Source organism: Panthera tigris, chromosome E2, assembly GCF_018350195.1.
Source record: "Panthera tigris isolate Pti1 chromosome E2, P.tigris_Pti1_mat1.1, whole genome shotgun sequence".
NCBI classification, from domain to species: Eukaryota; Metazoa; Chordata; class Mammalia; order Carnivora; family Felidae; genus Panthera; species Panthera tigris.
In genome coordinates, this window is record NC_056674.1 from 10,525,490 (window position 1) to 10,550,570 (window position 25,081).

At 57.7% G+C, this 25,081-nt stretch overlaps 2 protein-coding genes across 7 annotated transcripts in view; one reads left to right on the top strand and one right to left on the bottom strand.

Annotated features, from left to right (window-relative positions):
- On the bottom strand, nucleotides 1–10,106 carry LOC122234008 (fukutin related protein). Of its 3 annotated transcripts, none has more exons than XM_042968109.1 (3): nucleotides 10,073–10,106; nucleotides 8,424–8,481; nucleotides 1–3,310 (listed from the first exon to the last, which is right to left on the bottom strand). In XM_042968109.1, exon 3 carries the CDS (start codon nucleotides 3,269–3,271, stop codon nucleotides 1,784–1,786), a length of 1,488 nt encoding a protein of 495 aa, XP_042824043.1. In that variant the 5' UTR covers nucleotides 3,272–3,310; nucleotides 8,424–8,481; nucleotides 10,073–10,106; the 3' UTR covers nucleotides 1–1,783. The 3 variants fall into 3 exon arrangements, with proteins under 3 accessions (XP_042824043.1, XP_042824042.1, XP_042824044.1); XM_042968108.1 differs by having other exon boundaries at nucleotides 8,424–8,548; nucleotides 10,073–10,088; XM_042968110.1 differs by lacking the exon at nucleotides 10,073–10,106 and adding an exon at nucleotides 9,295–9,502.
- Nucleotides 9,738–25,081, top strand: part of STRN4 (striatin 4) — a 26,731-nt gene continuing 11,387 nt past the window's right edge. For 3 of the 4 annotated variants that reach the window (XM_042968105.1, XM_042968106.1, XM_042968107.1), the window contains exons 1-6: nucleotides 9,738–10,019; nucleotides 17,714–17,817; nucleotides 18,345–18,418; nucleotides 19,450–19,528; nucleotides 22,341–22,538; nucleotides 24,449–24,590. In XM_042968105.1, the coding sequence (XP_042824039.1) occupies nucleotides 9,738–10,019; nucleotides 17,714–17,817; nucleotides 18,345–18,418; nucleotides 19,450–19,528; nucleotides 22,341–22,538; nucleotides 24,449–24,590 (879 nt within the window). Of the gene's footprint in view, nucleotides 10,020–16,756; nucleotides 16,870–17,713; nucleotides 17,818–18,344; nucleotides 18,419–19,449; nucleotides 19,529–22,340; nucleotides 22,539–24,448; nucleotides 24,591–25,081 lie in introns of those variants that run through there. The other variant, XM_015539013.2, reaches the window with a different exon arrangement.

The window sequence follows — 25,081 nt, forward strand, 5'->3', positions numbered from 1 at the left end:
AAATCACACCAACAATTTCTAAATAAGTTTCTAAATAAAACAAAATCATTGCAATGATTAAGAACGATGTGAGCTTCAGCTTATGTTCCTGGCAAACAACTTAAAGAAATATGTATATAGAGAGGGATCGTTTCCATTCTTTAGAGAATCAAAAAGAAATATTTAAATAGACGGATGCATACATTAACTTATATATTAATTTATATTACTGTGCCTGTTACAAAAGGTTTTAGACATCACACATCCTTCACGAATGCCCTGTGGCGCATTTCAAAACCGCATGTGACAAGAGACGATGTTTTATTAGGTGGAGACGCCCTGCATATTATGGGACGTCTCCATCCCTGGGCCGTGGCTCTGGAGAGCCAGGAGCACCCCGTGATCACCCCAAATCATCCCCGTATGTTTCCCAAACGCTCCACGGAAACCCAACAGTCTCGGGGCCATTTGCGGGTTCAGTGGCTAAAAACAGAGGCTGTGTTCTAAGAAGTCAGGCTTTGGACATCTGAGTCTCAGGAGACTGGGACAAATTTGCATTCGTCTTCCCTCTTGCTGGCCTGTGAGGTCTCCTCCTCCAAGGGCTTCATGTGTCTGCAATGACACCGATCCCCCACACCCGACCTATAGGTTCAGGGAGGCCGTGACTTGCCTAAGATGACCAGGAAAATCAGTGGCCAAGCCAGGAGCCAACCCCAGCCTTGATTCCTGACCCTTTACCACTCAAGTGCCACCCAGCACCCAGTCACCTCCATTTCTTAGGTGCAAAGCAGCGTTTCGGAGAGGCAGAGCGGTACCACAGAGAGGGGCATAGTATCCAACTTCTGTGTGGGCTCCAGACTGACTGCCTGGGTTCAAGTCCCTGCTCGGTCACTTCCCAAGCTGTCTGACCTTGGGCAAATGGCTTTACCATTCCAGCCTCAGTTTGCTCCCCTGTAAAATGGAAATAATAGCAGCTCTCACCTCAGGACCTGGGGGTGAGACATAAATCAGTGGATCTGTGTGAAATACTGAGAAGGATGCCTGGCACACGGTATGTGCTGGGTAACGTGAGTTATGACGACTGTTAATCCGGCCTTGCCGTGGGCTAACAGGTGCAGAGAGCTGAAATCATGAGGTAACACCGTTAACATGGAGTGGGGCCGGCATCCAGGACCCGGTTCTTAACCATAGCTGCAGCTCAGGGCTCTGAGCCTGTTCCCTCCTCTGGAAGAGGAGGTCAAGAGCAGCATGCACCTCCCGGGGCTCCCGAAGGGCGATAGTTCTCCGGTCCTGCAAGACACAGGGGATTAGAGAGGCCTAAGACTCAAGAGTCAGGAAAGCTACAGAACCACGGAGGGGACAGGCTGACCGGCGCCTTGGCCCCACAGCAGGACAACGGCGCCCTCTGGTGGCGGAAGCAGCCCCAGCAACCAAGTGCCCCACGGACTGTGAGCTGGACAGAGGGCGCTCATTGAATCCCGGAAGAAACTGAGGCACAGAGAAGCTGGGACAGTCGCCCGGGCCCACCTAAGTCGCAAGTGGTAGAGCTGGGGTTTTGGTCGCGGCAGTCCAGCCCAGAACCCACACGCTTTCCTCTTTACAAAAACTGTCCGTGCTCTGAATAAAGCCCACGCTCTCGGAAATCTTGGGCAGCGTAGGTCCTCGACGTCCGGGCCTGTGCCGGGCCCTGCAGGGCAGCTGGGCATCCCCGGCCCGCCCACCAAACGCCAGCGGCGCCAAAGCAAAGGCCAGCTCCCCGCGCCTGAGCGTTCTTCTCCCGACCCCAGGAGCGGCCGCTGGAGCCTCAGCCGCTTCCCGCCAAACTCAGGAGTGACGGGTTGGGGTACTCGGGGTTCTCGATGACCCCGGGGCCGAACTTGAGCTCCAGGAAGCGACGGTAGTTGTTAGGCGCCTGCGCCACGAAGCCAGCGAAGGGCAGGGGCACAAGAGGCTGCAGGAAGTGTTCGGGGAACTCGACATCCTGCCGGTGGTCCAGCCACGTGTCCTTGGTCATGACCCCGTTGCGGGGGTAGAAAGGCCACAGGTCCACGTGCAGATGGTTGCTCTCGCTGTACTGCACGCGGAAGAAGTCGCCCTCTACGGCCTTCTCCCACACGAAGCCGCGCTCGTCCACCACCGAGCCCGCCTCGGCGCCGCGCAGCTGCTCGCAGTTGCCCACGTCCTCCAGGTAGATGCCCAGGTCCACGTCGTAGTCCCACGGGATGATGTCCCCGTGGCGGGCGGCCCCCAGCAGCGAGCCGCCCTCCAGCCAGTAGCGCACGCCCGCCGCCTCCAGCACGCCCACCACGTAGCGGGCGGTCTCGCGCAGCGCGCGCAGGCAGCACGGCGGCGTCCAGCGCTGCTCGTACAGGTAGGCCGGCGTGTCGCCCACCACCGTCCCGAAGCAGCGCGGCGTCTCCTTGCCGCAGCCGAACCACTCGAGCCGCCCGCCCTCCCCGCTCACCAGGCGGATGCCCAGCGCGCGCAGCAGCGCCGCCCGCCGCGCGCGCCCCTCGCGCTCCGCCTTCCAGCGCGCGTGGGCCGTGGCCAGCGGGGGCAGGCGCGCCGCGCCGAACGGCAGGTCCAGCAGCCGCACGGCCCAGCCGCGGAGCGCCGTCTGCAGGAAGAGGCCGGTGCCCACCGGCCGGGCCAGGGGCGCCGACAGGTTGAAGAGGTCGCGGGCGCGCAGGAGCACCACGGCGTCTCCGTCCAGGGCGTCGCAGCGGGGCGCGGACGGGGCGGGGCCGTAGCGGGCGGTCCACTCGCGCAGGCTGACGTTCAGGGCCAGGCAGCGGGCGGGGTTGGCGGAGGCGACGGGGGCGGCCACCAGGCGTGCGCCTCCGGCCCGGAGCACCTCCACCATGTGCTCTAGCTGGCCCGGTACCTCGGCCCTAGCCCCGTCGGGCACCAGGGCCACGAACTCGGTGGCTACATAGGTCTCGGGGCGCGAGGCGGCGGCGGGCCGGTCCAGGGCGGGCTGGAGTAGCGCCAGACGAACGTTGGGAACCCGGGGCAGGGCCAGGGGTGGGTAGGGGAGCGTGTCGGCGGCCACCACCACCGGCTGGGCTGCGTCCTGTTGCAGGAAGGAGTCCACCAGCTCTGGCACCGCGTTGTCGAAGGCCTCGAACTCGCGCACCAGGACGGTGACGCGGGGGCCGGCGGCAGCTCCACGGCGGGGACCCCGGGCCCGGGAGTTCCTGGGCTGGTGCTGTAGCCACGAGACATAGAAGAGGACCAGGAGGTTGAGCGTGATGGCGGCTGCCAGGACAGCCTGGCAGCGGGTGAGCCGCATGGGGCCAAAGTCGGGCCCTAGCTGGGCCTCCAGGGCATCCTGGGGAGGGAGAATGAAAGGGGAGGCTGGAGCTGGTTGTCAGAAACCTCCTCACCAGACCTCCTTAATCCTCAGCAGTGCCCTTCTCTCCCAGCCCTTTCTCTATGTAGTGTCAGCTCTGACTTGCCCTCCTCCAGGAAGCCCTCTCTGACTTCCCATCCGCCCCCCTCTGGGCTCCTTCAGCTCCTTGGGTTCTCCCACCCTAGTCCACCACTCTACGTCATTACTGCGTGGGGACAGGTCTGCATCCTCCCACTGGATCGTGAGACCCATGAGGGCCCGCCCTGAGCTGGTCTCGATCACTGCTGGGTCCCACGTTCCACCCGGCACGGGACCTGGTGCTTAGCAAGTTTTTATCAAGTGATTCACCTTCCCTTCTTCCTTGTTCAATCCCACCTATTCCTTATCCTTTTCTTTGTCGACTTCTCATTCTGTTTTGGGTTCGATTAGAAATGCCCAACTCCATCCCCGAGCCCAGGCTGCACCTTCGGCTCCACCGTTCCCTCCTCCAGGAAGCCCCTCCTGATCTCTCTCTCCTGTCCCTCTCACACCCTGTCCAGGCTGCAGGGGGAGGCTGCAGCATGGGCACCGAGCCCCTCCCTCACCATCCCCTTCTCACTTCCTCAACTCCTGTGCCATCTGGTCATCTGATGGTCGGCCAGATTGGTTTGGTTTTGCAAGAAAAGCTAGAAATGTTTTCTTAAATCAGAATTATCCCAATTTTTAATACTGCCTACTCATTAAATTAAACAACCACCATGGACTGGATCACACTCCTAGAAACATAGGGGCGCCTGCCTGGCTCGGTCCATTAAGCATCAGACTCTTGATTTCGGCTCAGGTCATGATCTCACAGTTCATGGGCTCGAGTCCCACATCCGGCTCTGTGCTGTCAGCACAGAGCCTGCTTGGTGTTCTGTCTCTTCTCTCTCTCTGCCCCTCCTCCGTGCTCGCTCTCTCTCAAAATAAATAAACTTAACAAACAAATTCCTAGAGCCAGAAAGTAGAAAGGTGGTTGCCAGGGGCCGTGAGGAGGGTGAAATGGAGTTGTTTAATGGGTATAGATTTCCAGTTTTGCAAGATTGAGAAAGTTCTGGAAACTGCACAATAATGTCGAATATATACAACACTACTGAACTATGCGCTTAAGAATTGTTTAGATGAGGGGTGCCTGGGTGGCTCAGTTGGTTAAGTGTCCGACTTCGGCTCAGGTGTCGAGCTCTGTGCTGACAGCTCATAGCCCAGAGCCTGCTTCGGATTCTGTGTCTCCCTCTCTCTCTGCCCCTCCCTTGCTCATGCTCTGTCTCTCTCTGTCTCTCAAAAACAAATAAATGTAAAAAATGAAAAAAAATTGTTTAGATGATAAATTTTGCTTTGTGTATTTTATTACAACTCAAAAATTTTTTTTAATGTTTACTTTTGAGAGAGAGCGCGAACAGGGGAGGGGCAGAGAGAGAGGGAGACATAGAATCTGAATCAGGCTCCGGGCTCTGAGCTGTCTGCACAGAGCCCGACGTGGGGTTCCAACTCAGGAACTGTGAGATCGCGACCTGAGCTGAAGTCGGATGCTTCACCGACTGAGCCACCCAGGGGCCCCCACAACTAAAAATTTTTTAAATGTTTGTTTGTTGAGAGAGCATGAGCAGGGGAGGGACAGAGAGACAGGCAATCCCAAGCAGGCTCTTGCTGTCAGCACAGAGCCTGACAGGGGGCTTGAACTCACGAAGCATGAGATCACGACCTGAGCCGAAATCAAGAGTCAGCCGCTTAACAGACGGAGTCACCCAGGTCCCCCTAGAATTTTTTTTTTTTTTTTTTTTTTTTTTTTTTTTTTAGGGGGAGTGGGACAGCCCAAAAGAGGCTGGGGAGGTAGGGCACGCCCACTCTTCATTCATTGGCCGCACTCCTAGGCAACCTCCAGGTGGCGCTGTCTCCCTGTGCCCCGCACAACTTTGAAGCTCTGGCTGGTCTCCGGCACAGGAGTAAATACTCAGAATGTTTTTCCACGAGGGATTTCCATGGGTTTCTACTCCTCCGGGAAGGGTGACATCAGAGACTCAGCTAATCTTCCCACCCACCTAAATACTTCTGACCAAAGCTCCCCCTTGGGCCCGGGTCCACCCAGATCCCCCCTCAGCCTCCCTGGTCTCCTTTTTTTTTTTTTTTTTTTTTAATGTTTTTATTTATTTTTGAGAGGGAGCGAGCATGTGTGAGGCGGAGGAGGGGCAGAGAGAGGGAGACTGAGGATCTGAAGCGGGCTCTGTACTGACAGCAGAGAGCCTGATGTGGGGCTTGAACCCTCAAATGCAAGATCATGACCTGAGCTCAACTGACTGAGCCACCCAGGCGCCCCTCCTGGTCTCCTGACTAAATCCCCTCCTCGTGGCAGCCAGAGAGGTTTTCATAAAGCACAAACCTGACCTCTCCCTCCCTGGTCCGAACCTGCCATGGCTCTTCCGTAACCCGAGGAGAAAGTTTAAGTTTCTTACAACGTTCCATGAGCTCTTGGGTGACCTGTCCCTTGCTGGCCCACCGGGTCCAGCCCCGTCTCCTGCCATGTGTCAGACTCTGTGCCTAAGCCACCTTGGCCTTCGTCTCAAACAGATCTTATTTCTAAGCCTTTGGACATTCTGTTCCTTCTGCTTCTCCTCCCAAACACCCCTCCTCCCCATGCCTCTTTTCTCCTGGAGAACGCCTACTTAAGCTTTAGGCCTCAGCTCTGATGGCTCCTCCCCCAGGAAGCCCTCCCCGAACCCCAGGCTGGGTCAGAAGTCCTCCCTGGCCCCCCATGCCTCCGGTTCCTGAAGCCAAACTCTGCACTATGTGGCCTGAGTCTTTCTGCCTCTTCCCTCTCTATCTCCTACCAGGAATAGGCTCCTATCTCTCTTCACCCATCCCAGGCCTGTTTCCCCTTCTCTGACCCACCTCGGCTGACACTTAAGAATCCAAGTTGCACTTTGAGAGCAACTTTTATTTTTATGTTTATTTTTTGATAGAGAGAGAGGGGATCTAAAGTGTGCTCTGCACTGATGGCAGAGAACCTGATGCGGGGCTTGAACTCACAAACTCTGAGATGGTGACCTGAGCCGAAGTCGGACACTTAATTGACTGAGCCACCGAGGCGCCCTAACAACTTAAGTTTTACAACCTTGGAATTGCCTTCTGGATCTTAGATTGATTCTTCCTTCCTTCAGTCCTTCCCTCTGTTTGTGGAACTCCTACAACGTGCCAGGCACTGTCTGAGGCACTGGGGACACAGCAGTGGACACATGGCACACAAAGACAGACAGCAACCCTGACCTCACATTACTGGGGGGGGGGGGGGGGGGGGGGAAGGAGACTTTGGAACCACAGAATCTTCGGGGTCTTAAAAATCTTAGACGCTTAGAGCTTATGTACATAGAAGCACAGGAGAGACCACGGATAGTTTCGGAACCTTCTGAAGATTCTAAAAAGAGACCATCATCCTGCTCTGCCCGCATCTCCCAACAGTCTGTTCCCCACTCAGCGCCCAGAGGCATCCTGTTAAAACTCAAATTAGATCCCGTCCTGCGTCTGCTCAGACCCTTCTGTGGCCCACAACTCACTCAAGGGAAAAGCCGAGTCTTTACCGGGGCCCCCTGGGCTCTGTCTAATCCTGCACCCCCTCCCACTCTTAGCTCCAGCCGCGCTGGCCGCCGAACACCGGCGTTCAAATACATCCGGGACACCACGGCCAAAGATCAGCTGCTCCTTCTGCCCGGAAGCTCATCCCCAGGTCTCCACATGGCTCCTCCCTCCTGGCCTTCGGGCCTCTCCTCAAATGTCACCTGTCCAGTGAGCCCTCTCTTTGGCTTTTCTTTCTCAAAATGCATCTCCCCGTCACCCACGTATTTCGTGCGCCCCACCCATCCCTGCGTTTTCTCCCCTCATCGTTATCACGTAGATTTCACTTATTATTTTGTTCCCTGATGTATACTCAGGGCACAGCTCGGTGCCTGACACATAGCAGGTGCTTAAGAAATTTGTGTGGCACCAATGACTGAGTCTAGGTGTTCAGATGGGGAACGTGGGGCTCAGAGATAGAAACCATGGAGAACTCAGGTCTCTACTTCTCAGGCCCTGGCTCTTGGAATGCTCTGTCTGGCTGACTCTAGGCCCCAAGGTGCCCAGCCGGACAGAGGACAGAAATGGGGTCCTCAGAGACCAGTGAGTATGACAGACGAGCAAGCGAAGGCACCAGAGAAGAAAGAGAAAGGAATCATCCAGCCCCCTGACTAGGTTGCTCTTGGCTTCCCCAACTTTGAGGGCTCAAATCTCCTTTATCGAGGCAAAGTGGATGAAATGATGATTTTGAAGGTGCGAATGTTCTTTCTCTGAGTCCCATCAGAATGATACTATCAACGATTCTAGCCAATCGTGATACGCCAGACCCCTTTCTAAGCACTTTACACATAGGAACTTGTTTGCTCTTCAAGTTCTGATCACATTTAGAGATGAGGAAAACTGCAGCACAGAGAAGCGAAGTCACTCGTTCAAGGTCACACAGCTGGGAGATGGTGGACCCAGATGTGACTCCCAAGCCTGGCGAGTTTTGTCCAGGGTCTTTGTCCAGTTTATTGTTTTCAACCAATAAACTCTGCTATCCCTCTTGGGTCCACTCAAGACAGCTCAGCTCTCTGTCCACCCTCAGCGAACATTCTGCAGGTGCTTTCAAAGCTGAATATGGCATATTCCGTACTTTAACCCATTAACTCTTCTGGGGACTCGGAAAGATCGAGGCAGTCATTGGGCAGGCCCTCCAGAGGTAAGCAGACAAAAACCACACTCACAACTTACAGATAGGTCAGGAGACCAGCAGGGGGTGTGGCAGAGGAAAGGGGGTCAGGGAAGGAGAGGACAGTGAAGAGGAGACTTTGTGTCTCTCCGTGTCCCATCAAACAAGTGTCAGTGGATCCAGATTCCCTTCAGGCCTAGGTTCACCCGGCCTGAGCTCTGATCTGGACTGAGTCTTAGCTGCTGCATCTGCGGGGTGCGAATGTGGCAGGTGAAGAAAATGAGCGATATGTAGGAACGGCTTTGGGGAGAAGGGCGATTTCCACCTGAGTGCTGGTGACACTGTGGGACTTCTTACCTCCTAGGCTGCTGTGGGAGCTCCCGGTGGGCGGTTCCAGACCAGCTCAAATGCACCGCTGAGGGAACAAGGACCAGAAAACCCCAAATCAGCCAATTTTGCACGAGAGTACGGCTTCATCTTACCTACAGAAGTGGCAGCGAGAAGGTCAGAGAATCCTTTTTCTTGAAGTTCCATAAGCTCAGGCACCGCCTGGAGTGTCTCAGGAGTGGGTGGGAAGCATGTCACTTACCACAGCGACCTATAACCATCCCTTTCTTATGAATGTGTCCAGAGAGGTGGGGCTAGAAGTGACCAGAGCTGTTACCGTGACAACGCCTTCCCTAGACACACTCCATCCTGAGACACAATCCTAAAACATCTCCTGCCTTGGTGGGCCTGGTTCCTAGGGTCCCTGGAAGGGGGGGGTGGGGGGGGGGTGGGAGGTGGGGCTGCTCTTGTTACCATAGTAACCAGGGCGTGACCTTGCCCTTCTCCACCTCCTGGTCCAGGCCCTGTAACCATAGCAACTAGTCCTCCGCAGAGCATCTTCTCCTCTAAATAAAAACACCTGGTTGGTTTGGGCCACAGGCCTCCCACGACGAGAAAGAGGGGGGGAGCCGGTTACCATGGTAATGCCAGCTGGGCGGCTAGGGGGAGGGGTTGGGAAAGAGGTGTTCTCTCAGCAGTGTCCTTGGGGCTGGGGTCCTTGCTACCTGAGTGCTAGGTGAGGTTGCCATAGTAACCGAATGAGGGTGGGGGCAGAAGGACCACCAGGGGCTTAGGTTACCTTAGCAACCTTCCCCAAGTCCAGTGACAGGGCAGGTTTGGGAATTCATAACCACAAAGGGGGAGGGTTCCAGACCGCGGAAGGGTTACCATGACTACCGACCCCGGCCAGGAATCAGAGAGGTTGGGGCCATCGCAGAAATCACCCTTGGTGGTCGCCCTTTCTCTCTGACACTGTTTGTCCAGGAGAGTGGCATTTGGGTCTGGAGGGGGTTAGAATCTTTCTTTGGGGCGAAGGGGCAGGAAACGGCCCCTCCCAAAGTCCCGCTTTTCCTAGGGGCGCCCCTCGCGCTGGGCCTGGGTCTCTCGAGCTTTCCTCGAGGTGCGCGCTTCCGTCCCGCCCCCTCCCGCCCACCCGCGCGCGCGCGCGCTTTCGGGGTCGACCCGGGTGGGCGAGGCGCGCGCCGGGCCTCCTTCCCATCACCGGCCCCCCCGGCCCCCGCCAAGCGCGCGCGCGGGCGGTGCGCGCGCGGGGGGGGGGGGGGGGGGTCCGGCCGCGCAGGCGCGCGAGGCACAGCGGGCGCGCGGGCCGGCCCCGGGGCCTCCATGATGGAGGAGCGAGCGGCCGCCGCGGTCGCCGCCGCCGCCTCCTCCTGCCGCCCGCTCGGCTCCGGCGCGGGCCCCGGCCCGACGGGGGCGGCCCCGGCCTCTGCCGCTGCCCCGGGGCCCGGCCCGGCCGGTAAGGGAGGCGGCGGCGGAGGCAGCCCGGGGCCTTCAGCGGGGCCCGAGCCCCTGAGCCTGCCCGGGATCCTGCACTTTATCCAGCACGAGTGGGCGCGCTTCGAAGCGGAGAAGGCCCGCTGGGAGGCCGAGCGCGCCGAGCTGCAGGTGAGCGCCGCCCCGGGACCCCCGACCCCCCGCCCGGCCCGGCCCGGCCTCACCCGCCGCCGCCGCCGCCGCCATCTTGGAGCAATGGCCGCCGGGACGGCCGGGGGGGCGGGAGGGGACCGCGACCGGCCCGGAGACCGAGAGAGGGGCCGTCCGAGGGGGCTCCTGAGGCACCCGGCGGCTCGAGGCGGGAGGGGGCGGGAGAGCCCGACCGGGGCCGGCCGAGAGGAGGCGCGCAGGGCATCGGACCCGGCTGCGAGCGGGAGTGGGAGCGGGAGCGAGCGGACCGGCAGACGGGTTCCCGGGAGAGGGGCCTCGGGCCCTGAGGGGAGCCCAGGAGAACTCAGCGGAGGGTGGTGGGAGGAGTGGGGGGGGGGTTCTTGTTGGGAGTGAGCGGAAGCCCGAAGGGTGCCCCGGGGTTCCCACCTCCGTCCCCGACCAGGTGAGGGTTGGAGGTGGAGCCTGATGGGGTTTGGAGGGGAGAGAGCGGAGGTCGGGGGGGGGGGGGGGGACGTGGGAGCCGCCGAGGGCCAGAGTGGAACGAGCGGGGAACCGGCCTGCGTAGGAAGAGGAAGTCAGGGAGCCTGGGACGGGGTGTGTTTCGGATTGTTTGGACGGTGGAGGCGAAACGAAAAGACGGCCGTATGCGGACTCGGGATGAGAGGAGAGCCTCGAGGGGTCCAGGAGGAAGATGTGTGCCCTTCCCTCTCAGGAGGGAACTTTGGGGAGGCCTGGCCTGTGTGGCTGAACAGTGCAGGGAGGCGTCCCCGGGGACAGAAGCGTGGACAGGGCCAGGACTTGCCCTGGGAGCCTGTATGGAAGAGCTGCGGAGCCGAAACTCTAGTTTTGGGAGTGAGTGGGTGTGGGGGAGGGGGCGGGAGGAGGGGGCGTTTGAGACGGGAGGTGTGTGCCGATGTCCGGCGGAGAACCCTGGACTGGAGTGCGCTGGCGTCCAACGTGGAGATAAGGGGACCTGGGACGGGGACAGGGGGGAGGAGTCCAGGGGCACCTGGAAGATGGCAGGGGGAGCATTTTTGCACAGCGGGTAGACAGCATAGAAGAAGCATCTCAGAAGGACCCCGGGAGGAGGTATGTTTGTGGAAGTTTCCGGGGAGAGGACCCCATGGTTTGTGGAGTCGTTTGGGAGAGGGATGTGCCCAGGGATGATGTTTGGGAGAGCTTGAGGAATTGGCCCGGGTTACGTGACCTTGAGAAGTGCGGGTCCGCTCGCTGAGCGCTCCGCAGAGCAGAGCTGGGGCGGCAGAGTTGTGGGGATATGAAGGAATCCGGGGATGGGCAGCAAGGATTCTGAGGGTTCCTGGGCTGGGGTAGAATTAGCAGGAGCCGGTGCCTACTTCTGGCCGCCCATCTCTCTCCTTCCGGCTCACTGTTTTCCCGTCCAGTGGCTGTGGGGACCCAAATAAATAACTGATTCGAATTCTGTCCAGAGGATGAATAAAGAGAGCGTTCCGCAATTCTCCCACCCCTAGGGAGGGATCTCAGCTGTGTGGTAGCTGGGGCTCGGCACTGAGGTGGGAGAGGAATCCTTATGTAAGCACCCCTCACTTTTGGGTTCGATTCTCAGTTTCCGGAGCTCTTCCCCAGCCTACATCTCTCATCAGATCTCAATACCCCATTATGTAGACAGGGCCAGGGTCATTGCCCTCATTCAGCTTACTGCTGAAACTGATGCCAGCTGCTGTTTAGTGAGCACATAGGAGGTGCCAGGCCTGTATGAAGCACTTTAGCTGGAGACATGGTATCGTATAATCCTTGCAGCATTCAGCAAGGGTAGGTAATAGCATTCCCCCCACCACCCTGCTATTTGAGAAAAGAATCCCAAAAGGAAAGGGAGGCTCTGGGACACTCAGTGATTGATCTAGGATCACAGCCTGTGGGTGGAAGGGCTGGTCTATGGGCTTTTATTTTTATTTATTTATTTATTTATTTATTTATTTAAAAATTTTTTTTTCAACGTTTATTTATTTGTGGGACAGAGAGAGACAGAGCATGAACGGGGGAGGGACAGAGAGAGAGGGAGACACAGAATCGGAAACAGGCTCCAGGCTCTGAGCCATCAGCCCAGAGCCTGACGCGGGGCTCGAACTCATGGACCGCGAGATCGTGACCTGGCTGAAGTCGGACGTTTAACCGACTGCGCCACCCAGGCACCCCTCTATGGGCTTTTAAAAGCACATGCTCTGTACCTCTCTGCTGTCCAGTACAGATGAGGAAACTGTTCCCAGGAAGCCCAGTGGCCTCCTCAGGATCATCTAAACAGTCATAGGCAGACCTGGGATTGCATTTTGGTCTCTGGGACCACATGCGTGTGCACCCTATGGCACCCACCCTACCACTGTCCCGTATTTGTGACGAACGAGAGAAGAGTTCTGTTTATTCCCTCCCTCAGTGGCTCTTGGCAGGAACTCACGGACGGGACCCAGTTAGGCTCTCCCAGGTCTAGGCTGCGGCGTTAACTTACTTTGTACTTTTGTTTGCTGTTCGTTCCGTCCCGTTAGTAAAAGCGCACAGATCTCAGGAGTGTTTGCGTGTGTGTATATGCACGTATATAAGTGTGTACTTACGAGTGAGAGGGGAAAGTCCCCCTCTTGTCCCTTCCCTGCTCTCCCCTGAAACTGTTACTGCTGTGAAAGTAGTTCAGCTCTGCCCTGTGTGATATGCAAGGTCTATTACACGTATCGTTTTGTGACTTTTTTCACAGTCTCTGTGTCTTGATGTTCCTTTCCTATCAGCACAGAGAGCTCTCTTGTTACTTTTGATAACTACATTGGGCTGGATGTTTGCACCATTCCTCCTTTAGATGACCTTGTGGACAGATTTTAGCCTGTTTCCAGTTTTCCCTTCAGAAATGGCGGCGGTGACTATCTTTGCAGGGCAGGTGGATGGGATGATAGAATAGATACACTTATGAGACGGTGATGGGTTCTGCCAGGTTACCCCGCGGTCACACCCCCAATAGCAGCACCTTTTTTTGCATACCTGTGCCCGGAACACTTACCGCTTGCTTACAGAAGTGTGACTTCTCCCTCCCGTGAGGTCCTTTAAGGCCTGTGCTGTGTCAGACTTTTGCGAGGAGCCCTGAATGCCTTTTCTCCAGATAGCTGAGCTACAGCTGCTCCTGGCACAGGACCTGCTGAGCATCAGTGTGCGCTAGACGAGGCAGCCCCTCGTGTGGTCCTGCCAGGAGGTACCCAAGGATTGGAGCAGGGAGGTGGCACGGATGTGGTCTGACGATACGCAGGACTTTGTCAGGTGGGGGATTCTGAGAGGCAGGCAGCGCGGTTCCTGCCCTTCAGAAACTTCCAGGCTAACAGAGGAGGCGGGTGTGCACAGGAGGCTGCAGAGAACCGTGTTCTCACGCAAGCTGGGTACTTGATGGGGTGCCTCTGCTTGAAGCACAGTGATCGTTTCAAGAAAGCATAAAATATTTTAATGAAAACGTAAGTTGAAGTCGCAAATATTTGTGTTTTGTAGATAACGTGTGTTGCGAATTTAGGGTAAGTCGACTCAGGGTAAAGTAAGCACGAGCGGTCACATACAAACCCTATCGCTTATCGACCCATGGCACCTCTGGGGAGGGGAGCTGCTTGAGGACAGGAGGAACCTCTCAGGGGACTCTCAGCTGGATGCCCACTTAGGAGCAGCGAGGGGGAGAAGTGGGGAGTGTGGCAGCAGGGAAGGTGTGGAACTGGCCGCTCCCCACCTCCAGCCTCACTAGGGGCGCCGACGGATGGGGGGGGGGGGCGTGTCCTCCCTGCGAGGAGCCCGTGCAGCTTGGGAAGGAGGAGTGCAGGAGACACAGGGCTAGGTGGGTCCAGAAGGGGAGCACACAGGACTGGGGGCTGGGACAGGAAGCCCGGCACCAGCTCCTGGGAGGATTGAGATGCTGAGGCTCCCGGGAAGCCTTTTCCGCGCTGCCTGGCTGGAAAGGGGGAGCAGCCGCAGGAGAGGTGGCAGCTGAGTTTGGGCACGGATCTGGGGTGGGGGAGGGGGTGTTCTAACAGTCGGGCCAGAGGGAGTGGCAGTGGGTGGATGTGGTGGGTAGAGAAACTTCCAGATCCTGGGCTTACCTGCCGGCCTACCACGGCACTCGGGTCAGACAGACAGCACTGGCTGCCGGCATTTTCAGAGGTAGGAGGGACTGGCCCCTGACACTTCCCCTTTCCATGGGATTCCGTTGAGTTGGTTCGGGGCTTCAACCACATGTTTGTGGTTCTCTCTCTCCTCCCTTTGCCAGAGGAACTGGGGAAGGGACAGCGGAGCAGAGCGGGCTGAGCCAGGTTCTTACACCATAATTAGGACTTGACGTGGTGGTAACAAGGAGATACAGGGGCCAGGCTGAGCACGTGTGAGGGTCTGGCACGTTCTTGACTTCCCTTTCTCCCCCCACAGACTGAGGTCACCTGTGTCATCAGTCCTGCCTCCTTAGCACCTCAGATCCACTAACCCAGCACCCCCATCTAGTCTGAGCCACTGTCATTTCTCCCTGGCGTTTCTGGGACTGCTTCCTGTGACTGGCCTTCAGTTGTGTGGGCATGCCCCTCCCCCCAGGCCATCAGTTCAGTTCTCCACAGTATAGCTGGAATTATCTTTGTAATATGCACTGATCCCATCTCTCCTTTGTTTGAAACCTTTCCATGGCTTCCCCTGTGCTCTTAGGACAACCTACGAACCCTAGCTTGGTCTGCGGTCCTTTCTCGGGCCTACAAACCTCTCTGCCTTTCTTCACGAACCCTGTTGCACATTCTGATGTGGCCACACTGGCCTCAATTTATGACCCCACCAGCGGGATACAAGTGTGCCTGTGTCCCCGGTTCTTGGCCAGTCCAGGCATTACTTAGCATGTACGTGCTCAGTTCTCAGCTAACCTGAGGGCGAGACCTGGTCCCTAGAGCAGGACAGAGGTGACAGTTGGCTTGTGGGCACAGATCTTGTCTCTGCCCTCTTCCAGCAGCCACTCTACTCCCCTGGCTGACTTCTGACAGCCTTCGGGTCTTGGCTGAACTGTGCATCTTGACCCCAGAAACGGGTTGGGCGTCCCTTGTCCCATAACACCCTTTGCTTCCTCACCGTGGCCCCAGTCAAATCGTGTGTCGGTTGTCGATGCTCCTGCCTGTCTCCTGTGCTGCACTGAGAGCTCTGTGGGGCCAGGAACCACTCAGACGAATGCCTCATGCAGGACCTGGCTGTCACAGGCTGTCACAGGTGCTGGATGTTGGAATGAACGGAGGCTCTCAGCAGGCTGTACTGGCCCTGGGAACCAGAACACTCGCTGTGGAGGCCACAGAGGGCAGGGAGGACGGTGAGGAGGTAACTCAGGGCTTGTGTTTGGTGATCGACCTTTTCTTCTCCACCTCTCTCCCCCACCTTCTAAAATAGACGGGACAGGGCAGACTTGGGTGACTGAGAAGATACACAAAGGACAGACATTTCAGACTTCCAAGATGGTGATCCCACGAGAGTCCGCCTGTCTAGCCTTAGATATTTACGTATGTATGTGTTGATTTAATGTTTGTTTACTTTTGAGAGAGACAGAGTGTGAGCAGGAGAGGGGTGGAGAGAGGGAGACACAGAATCTGAAGCAGGCTCCGGGCTCTGAGCTGTCAGCACAGAGCCTGATGTGGGGCCCGAACCCGTGAACCGTGAGATCACGACCTGAGCCGGAGTTGGATGCTCAATAGACTGAGCCACCCAGGCGCCCCTGTGTTAATTTAAAACGTAGAGCGAAAACAATGTTCACAAGGGCGGGGTGGGGAGTCCCATTCCTTCAATGGACGGAGGATTTTTTCCCCCCATAGTGTGTCTGGTGACATATAGCGATCTGTTTGTTATTTGTCCCCTCCCCTCTGTAACACACGTCTCCTCGTGTTTAGTGCTGTTCTCTGTCTGTAGCTGTATCTGATACTTGGTTGGAGCTCAGTAGGTATTGGTGTCAACGGGTGAGCACGTGAAACCCTTGTTTTATGTCAATGCACATACATCCTTTTTTATTCTCTCAGAAAGAAGCCTACGTTGCACTTACAGCTGTAGGCTAGCTACATCCCTGGAAGTGGACCTGTCGGGACAAAGGGAATGTGCGTTTGACATTTTTATAAACATGGCCAAATTGCCCTCCAGGAGGGGTGCGTCGATTTATGGCCCCACCAGCGGAATATGAGCGTGCCTGTTTCCCTGGTTCTCAGCCAGTGCCAGGCATTACTTAGCACCTGCTCAGTTCTCAGCTAACCTGAGGGAAAGACCTGGTCCCTGGAGCACGACAGAGGCGATAGTTGGCTTGTGGGCATGGGCTGTGCTGCACTGCCAAGTGCACAGGGCAGATAGGTCATGGCCCTTGGAGCCCCAAGGAGAGGGAAAGCCGTGGGGGGGGCGGGCGTCCGAGAGGCTACTGAAACTTACAGTCCTGGAGCAGGGCTTTGAGAACGGTCATGGCCTGGAAGAGGGGTCTGTGGCCAGACCCGGGGCTTCTGGTGGAGTCACTGACGTCCTCCAGCAAGCACGTGGTGTTTGGGGAACGGCTGCGTAGACGACGCAGCCGCCTGTGGGGCAGGAGGCCTGTAAGCCACAGACCTCTCCGCTCACTGGGGCTTGGGTCTCAGAGGGCTTTTCACTCCCTTAAGGAGCTGGGCCCATTTCAGCGTTGCGGAAGAACGGACAGGGAGAATAAAAATAATAGGTAGGAGCTGGCATTTATTAGCCCTTCTTCTGTGCTAGGCCTCGGACTGAGAAGAACTTAACACATGAGGGGCAGGCACTCTCGTGAGCCCCATTTTCTAGAAGGGGAAATGGAGGCTCAGAGAAGGCCGGTGACCTGCCTAAGATCATGCAGCAAGTAAGTGGCCGAGCCCGGCCTGGAGCTCAGGCTGTCCCAGCCTGTCACAGTGGAGCACTTGGGGAGAAGCCAGGGTTGAGCCCTGCTCTCAGGGCTTTGGCACAGGACTTCTGGAACATGGTCAGGGGCCAGGATCCTGCCTCGAAGGCCGTTGGCCCAGTGTCTCCAAAAGACCTGTTGACAGACCAGAGCAGACTGGGGTAGCCCCTGCCAGCAGACGGTGTGAAGTGGTTGGCAGGGGCCCTGGGTCATGTCTGTGGCATGTCTCGCTCACCCTGGGCAGACTCCGGTGGGACGCGTGGTCCCCACGGCGGGGGTTGGGTGGTAAAGCTTTTGCATTGGAGCGGGAGCTGAGCTGAGCCACCCACTCTTGTCCCTAAGCTCCAGAAGTAGCTTCCTACGCCTCCCAGAGACAGATGCTCTGGTAGAAATAGTGAGACGCCACCTCCACCAGCACTGTAGGGGACAGCACCTGCCTTAGGGTGGGGGAGAAGGAGCCCGGGGCTCCTCATGCCTACCTCCCCCGCCTTCGTCCCCGGTCCGGCTTCTCCCCCAAAGGCAGGGGCCACGTTAGGCCCGAGCTGGCCCCATTTTAATTGCAAGGGTTAAAGACTCCTCCTCAGCTCTTTCACGGTGGGTCACATGGCAGGGGACTCTGGAAACAGATCCAGCATGCCCTGTCGCTGCTCCATTGAACCCTGGCTCGGGGCCTTCACGCCTGAGGAAGTGGCTGCTGCATGTCATTGTGGGGGTAGGGGCTGGCGCTGACTGTCCCTGTGTGAGCGAGGGACGCACATCAGTGAGCCTGAGCCCTGTTGCCTTCCCGTTCCCTCCTATCCCCCAGGCTCAGGTAGCCTTCCTCCAGGGAGAAAGGAAAGGGCAAGAGAACCTCAAGACAGACCTGGTGCGACGGATCAAGATGTTGGAGTATGCACTGAAGCAGGAAAGGTGAGCCCTGCTGCCCTGGAATCCTGCCTTCTGAAGTCAGGCCCGGATGGAGGCTCAGGAGGCCGGCCGCTTGCCTTCCGGCTGAGGGAGGTTTGGAGCCTGGCATTCTCTTCCCCATTGCCCACCGCCGTGTGGTTCCAGTGGGGGGGACAGAAGAGGGCGCCGTAGGTGGAGTTCAGGATAATGGCTGCTAACGGTTTTCATAGTGGCGGCGGCCCCTGCCCGATGCTCACCGCCTCGTTCCCCTTCCTCCTGCCTAATGGGTCCAGGTGAGGCTTCCAGAGGGTGAGGACTTCTTCGGGGTCTCCTGGAGCCGGGGTGGCTCCCCCGTCTGCCTGACTCCGAAGAGTGGGTCCCTCTCAACGCCGCGTGTGGTGCCTCTCCCACCAGCGCTGCTTCCTGAAGGCCGGGGTGGGGGCGGTAGGAGAGTGGGCTGGGGGGACCCTGGAATCTGGGGCGCCTGAGGTGAGTGCTGGCCCAGTCCGCTCTTCTGCATCTGTCCTCCAGTAATCATTTTGCTCTTTTAGGGCCAAGTATCACAAGTTGAAGTTCGGGACGGACCTGAACCAGGGGGAGAAGAAGCCAGAACTGGCAGAACAAGGTACCCACCGTCAGATCCACCCTACTTGCGCCCCCCGTTCCCAACAACCCTGAACGTGACGTTGTGGCGCAGAGTGGGGTCGCCTCTTTCTTACTTCGCTCCACAGGAAGCAGACTTGGCCGAGTGGGGGGCTGGGGAGGGCTTGAACCTCACTCTCAGCGCCCCTCTTCGTGGGCTGCTCTGCAGGGCCCCAGAGTGGGGAGGGTGGTGGATAGCGAGGTGGAGAGTGAGGAAGGCCTGTCCTGCCTGCCATCCCTCCGTGAAACCGACAGACAGTGTCCCTAATGTTCTAAGCTCCCTGGAAGAGGGCTCTGTTCACCAACAGGTAAGGAGGGCAGGTGTGCCAGGTAGAGGGACGCGTGTACAGAAGCACGACGATGTGGAGGAGGGTATGTTAGGGGACAGGGAGTTACTGGGTGAGACTGGCACAAGTGGTGTGGGGGTAGTGGAGGCGACCAGCTGGGCGACCCAGCAAGGCCTTCGGTGCCGCGTGAACAGTGATGCTGTTATTTATGTCAGACCCCTCCTACCAGGACAGGAGCTCCACAGGGCAGGGGTCTTGGTCACTGATGTCACCCAGGTGCCCACTCAGGAGCCTGGTTGATGCCGAGTGAGTAGTTAATAAAATAAACAGACGGTCTCATTTAATCCTCACGAGGATCCCGGTAGGTAGGTGCTACCGTTATTAACTGATTTTCTCAGAAGAGGAAACTGAGGCTCAGAGACGTAAAGCAGCCTGCTCAGTGGCACACAGCCGGAACATGGCAGAACCGGATTTGAAGTACAGAGCCTGCTCTATATACGCTCTCCGAACAGGATCGGATTCCCATGTAGGAAAATAACAAGGAGAGTAGAGGGCGTGGAGGGGAGAGGGTAGTAGGTTTCAGACGCCGTCAGGTAGGGACTCAATAGGACCTGTGACAGTGACCCGATAGTGACTCATTAGGGCTTGAGGATGAGGAAGGGGGAGGAGGTGATGGGTACATGACAGCACCCCAAGACAGCCTGTCTCCTTTGTCTCCACTCTCCAGTTTCCAATGGCCCCATGGAGTCGGTCACCCTGGAGAACAGCCCGCTGGTGTGGAAGGAGGGGCGCCAGCTTCTCCGACAGTGAGTGTGCACGGCAGGGGTGCCGGGCTGGGGTAGGCAGAGGGACGTGTTTGGCTTGGGAGATAAACTTGAAGACTCCACAGTCCTTCCTGTCCCCGCTGGGCGGTTGGAGGACATCGAACTGTCCTTGCTGGATCCTTGCTGTCCTGTCGTGCTGTGGGCGGAGGCTGGCCTGGAGGGAAGACTTGGCTGCAGGAGGCAGACATGGGGGACCTTTGCTCTTGAGAAGTGACCCCAGAGGCCTCTGGTTTTTAAAAAAAGGGGGTATTTTATTATTAAAGAGGTTTGTGTTTTTTTATTTTTGTTTTTTGAAGAAGTGACTTTTTTTTAGGCTTCTTTATTTTGAGAGAGAGAGAAAGAGAGCATAGGAGAGACAAAGAGGAGGAGAGAGAGGATCCCAATCTGTCAGAGCAGAACCCGATGCAGGGCTCGAACTCATGAACTGTGAGATCATGACCTGAGCCGAGACAGAGTCGGATGCCCAACCAACCGCGCCACCCAGGCACCCCATGTCCCTGATTTCCTTAAGCTAAATATCTGGAAGCACATTGCTAGCTTCCGGTGTGTGCAGTCACAGCAGAATGGTTGTAACACGCAGCACCTGCCAGGCGCCTGTTACGTGCCTGGCGCTGTGCTGAATGTCGCGCTCACGTTGATTCCTCGCGAGACTTCCTGTGCGGTAAGCTCCTAGCGTTCCCCTAACAGCATGGGTGCGGCGAGGGCGTGTGTTTGCATAAGACGACAGCGCCATCAAATGGAGGGTCCGAGAGGTGATCTTGGGGGTCCACCCCCAGAGCCCAGCTTCTTCACCACTGTGCTTCCCTGCCTCTCCCCTGCGGGGGTAGGGGGACCTCGGACACAGGCAGGCACTCTAGATGACACGGCAGGTGAAGGCAGGTGTGCTCCAGTGTGTGAGGGGCAGTCTCAGGGGTCCCCGAGGGACAAGGTCATGGTGAACGTAAAAGACTTCTTGAGGAGCCGCCAGAGGACCGGCGAGGGACTCGTCTCGTATCTTTTAAAGCCACAGATACCCACAATTGATTTTTCCCCCTATTTTTAACTTTTAGACTAGTCCCAGCTAGTTTCCATTTTTTTTAATTACAGAAGTAATAAAAACTAATTTGTCAAAGTGAGTAGAGTAAGTTGTAAAGGTTTATTTCACATCTCGAATCCCTTGTTCTGAAGATTGAAAGTCACTGCTGTTGAGTTTAGTGTGTCTGTCTCTTTCCAGGCCTTGTGGGGGGCATACTTCAGATACGTTTGTGTGTGATCTCATACTCTTGCACCCATTGACGCTTTTGTTGTTGTTGTTCGTTTATTTTTGAGAGAGAGACACAGAGCGTGAGCAGGGGAAGGGCAGAGAGAGGGAGACACAGACTCCGAAGCAGGCTCCAGGCTCCGAGCTGTCAGCCCAGAGCCCGACACGGGACTCGAACTCAAACGAACCGTGAGATTGTGACCTGAGCTGAAGTCGGACGCTCAACTGACTGAGCCACCCAGATGCCCCTAACACTTTTTAAAAAAACGTTTATTTATTTATTTGGAGAGAGGGAGAGATAGAGATGGAGCAGCGGAGGGGCACAGGCAGAGGGAGCCCGAGAATCCCAAGCAGGCTCCACGCTGTCAGTTCAGAGCCTGACTCATGGCTTGATCTCGTGAACCGTGAGGTCCTGGCCTGAGCCAAAGTCGGGACGCTTAACTGAGCCACCCGGGCGCCCCGACACTTTTTTTTTTTTTAAACTGAATTATACGGATCACGTAACTTATTTCGTGAAACCGTTTCCTGTGGCCGTCTTGGCACTCTGCCTCCTTTATTTTCTGCCTAGCGTCCCCATCAGTCATTTGCGGCCCTGGTCCTCTGCAGCGGACATGTTGCTTGGCCCCTGCGTTTTGGCTCTTACGTACAACATCCTGGCAAGCATCTGTGTGGCCGCATTATGCCTGTGTATAAAGGCTTCTCCTGGAAATAGACTTGAAAGTGAAACAGTGGTGCCAGGGTATGCTTATTTAAAATACTGGTGTGCCGGGGCGCCTGTGTGGTGCAGTATGTTGAGCATCCGACACTTGATCTCGGCTCAGGTCATGATCTCACGGTTCTTGAGTTTGAGCCCCACATCGGGTTCTGCACTGATGGTGTGGAGCCTGCTTGGGATTCTGTCTCTCCCTCTCTGCCCCTCCCCTGCTTGTATGTGTGTGTTCCATCTCTCTCTCTCTCTCCCTCTCTCTCAAAATAAGCCTAAAAAAAAGGAAATCTAAAATACTGGTGTAGAGGTGCCTGGGGGGCTCAGTCGGTTGAGCATCCGACTTCGGCCCAGGTCACGATCTCCCGGTCCATGGGTTTGGAGCCCCACGTCGGACTCTGTGCTGACAGCTCAGAATGAACCTGCTTTGGATCCTGTGTCTCCCTCTCTCTGCCCTCCCCCACTCCCACTCTGCCTCTCAAAAATAAATAAACGTTAAAAATTTTGTTAATTAAAAAAATACCGGTGTGTAGTCTTTATTATTTTTTCCTTAACATTTATTTATTTTTGAGAGACAGAGTGGGAGAGGGGCAGAGAGAGAGAGAGGGAGACACAGAATCCGAAGCAGGCCCCCGGCTCCGGGCTGTCAGCACAGAGCCCAAGGCCGGGCTCGAACCCACGAACCGTGAGATCGTGACCTGACCTGAAGTTGGGCGCTTAACCGAATGAGCCACTCAGGCACCCCTGATGTGTGGTCTTAAGTTGCTTCTCCAAAAAGGCTGTCCCAGTTTGCAGCAGCCCCCAGAGAAGCCAGGAGACCCCTGACCCATGCCAGTGCTGTCTCCCTGCAGGTACCTGGAGGAGGTGGGCTACACGGACACCATCCTGGACATGCGGTCCAAACGCGTGCGGTCCCTACTGGGTCGCTCGTTGGAGCTCAACGGGGCCGTGGAGCCCAGCGAAGGTGGCTCCAGGGCCACGCCAGGCCCCGGGGGGCTCAGTGGCGGTGAGTCGCTGCTGGTGAAACAGATCGAAGAGCAGATCAAAAGGTGAGCCCTTGGTGAGGCCTGGCAGGTCTGTTCCTCTGTGTCCCCTCCTCCTGATGAAGGCCCATGTCAGAAAAGCCAACGGTACTCCCTCGTGCTCTGGTGGCCACTTCCTTCCTGGAGGATATTGTGGGTCCCTTTGCTCCAGAGCCTTCGGTGCCTTCGTTGTGGGATCCCTGGATTCTCTTCTGGGTCCCCCTGCACATACTCCCGTGGTGTCATCTTCGTGCCGATTCGCGTCACGGCTCCCGTCCGGCACGGCGCTGCTTCTGAGGCTCAGGCCTTAAACCGCTCAGCACGTGGGGCAGCAGCTGAAGGCAGAGCCTGGGTGGCACCCCCAGCCCCCGGTGGGGAGCAGAATACACGGCCACCGCCCTGGGGAGCTCTCACTTGTTCGTCGTCTCACTGGTAGTTGTTCCTCAGCATCAGTGACTTAACATTTGGTGACGTTCGGTGCTGTGCAGAAGGGGAAGAAGGAAGAGTGATAGGCAGTGGCCCTGCTTTGAATGGGCGGCGGGGGGCCTCTTCACGGGGTGACATCTGGGCAGAGAACCGCAGGACATGGAGTAAGCCGCCCACGGGAACAGCGACCGTCAGGGTCCCGAGACTTGGCACGTTGAGGAACCCGCGGCCAGGCCTGTGTGGCTGCAGGGAGTGAGCATGTGGGGCTGTGGTCTGTGGTGAGGTTGAAATCTCAGGAGTGAGATGAAATGGGGCTGTACCGGCCACGATAGGGAGTTTGGATTCTTCTCTACGGGTTGTGGGAAGCCCGTGGTTTCGAGCGGGGGTGTGACACAATCCGGTGTGCTGGTCGGCTTCGAGGAGGAAGGGCTGGAGGGCAGGAGCCGGAGCGCGGCTGGGAGCCTCCTGCGGTGTCCTGGCGAGAAGCGGAGGGCGCGCCAAGCGGCCAGCCTCTCCGTGGGTTTTCTTTTGGAAGGAGTGGATGTGGGGAGAGGAGGGAAACCGGGGGGTGGCTCTGGGGTTCGGGCCAAGCAACGGGAGCCGCGTTGGCTGCGACAGGGGAGACGAGTGGAAGGAGCGTCGAGGGGGCCATCGAGGGCGGGCGGGGTCCGCGGCCGGGCGGCCCCCAGTGCAGGTGATGCGTGGCCAGCCTGGAGCTCGGGTGGGGGTGGTGGGGGCTGGACTCCGGACTCCCCTCTAGTTCACCAGCATGCGGGCGGGGTTGGCAGGCTAGAGGCAGCAGCCGAGGAGGCTGGGCCGGTGCAGCCGTGTTGCCGAAGGAAACCCCAGAGATGCTCTGCTGGGAGGCCGCACACCATGCGGCCAGGACGCGGTGCCGGATTTGGCAGCCCGGAGGAAAGATCTGTCCTCCGGGCAGTGACCGTAGACCTGGGCAGTTGACAGGAACTCTCCGGAGCATTGGCCCCGTGGCCATAAAGGAGGATGTTTGTGTTCATCTGAACTTCGAATTCCACCCACTTTTCTACCCTGGAGTCAGGTTTGGGCAAATAACCCTTTTGTTAAAACCCGTTATCCGCTTGGAGGCATCCGACGGTTGGCCAGGAGTGGAAATGGGAGGCCATCTGTCAGTCGGGAGGGTGCAGGTGCGTTGACGGCTGGGCCACCCACGGGGCCCTGGGTGTTTTCAGAGTGACCGGTTCCTCTTTCCCGCCGGGCGCGTCTGCCGCTTGCTTGATCCGCGCCTGTGGTTTGCCCGGGCCGTGGGAACAGGGGCTGCTGAGTCAGCGACACTCCCTCGGCCCACTCTCCTGACCCGGCACTTGAAGGTGTCGGGGTGGGGTGAGTGTCTGTTGGTCAGAGGCTGCGATTGGAGCCCCGCGTGTGATCATGGTGGTTTCAGCCCCCTTGAGCGCCGGGGCCAGGCTCTGGCCGCCTCTGAGCTTCGCCACCTGGCGGGACTAATGCCCCCCCTGCCCCCCTGTCGTGGGCAGGAACGCGGCAGGCAAAGATGGCAAAGAGCGCCTGGGCGGCTCGGTGCTGGAGCAGATCCCCTTCCTGCAGAGCTGTGAGGACGAGGACAGTGACGAGGACGACGAGTTGGACAGTGTGCAGCACAAGAAACAGCGGGTGAAGGTGCGCTCCCCGCCCCATCCCCTCCCCCGGGAGGGCCCCCCTGCTTTGTGTGCCGGTGGCACAGTGCCCCCGTGGGTGCTCTTGGGGCCGTGTCTCTGGCCACGCCCCTGCCTCGGTGACCAGTCGGGGCCTCGTCTTCCCCCACCCGTCTCCTCCCATCCTTTCTTCAGCTCCGAGAGGCTTCAGCTCTCCAGACTGGGCCAGCCACACCCTGCCCTCTCCGCGCGCTCTGTCCCTTGGGCTAGTCTGACCTCCATCACCCACACCACGTGGCTCTCTGTCTTCTCCCTCGATAGACTGTGAGCTCTGCCAGGCGGGGACTTAGTGTGCTCGCAAGCGTGTGTCCTCCCGCTCTTCTCTTCCCAGCACCCAGCCCCCGGCGTGGATGGCCGCTGTGGTCAGCCCGGGGCCAGGTTGGGGCATCCGCGGGGGCCTTGGTAGTTTTGAGCGTCCATCCTGCCTCGAGACCGAGGCCCAGGGGCACTCCCCGC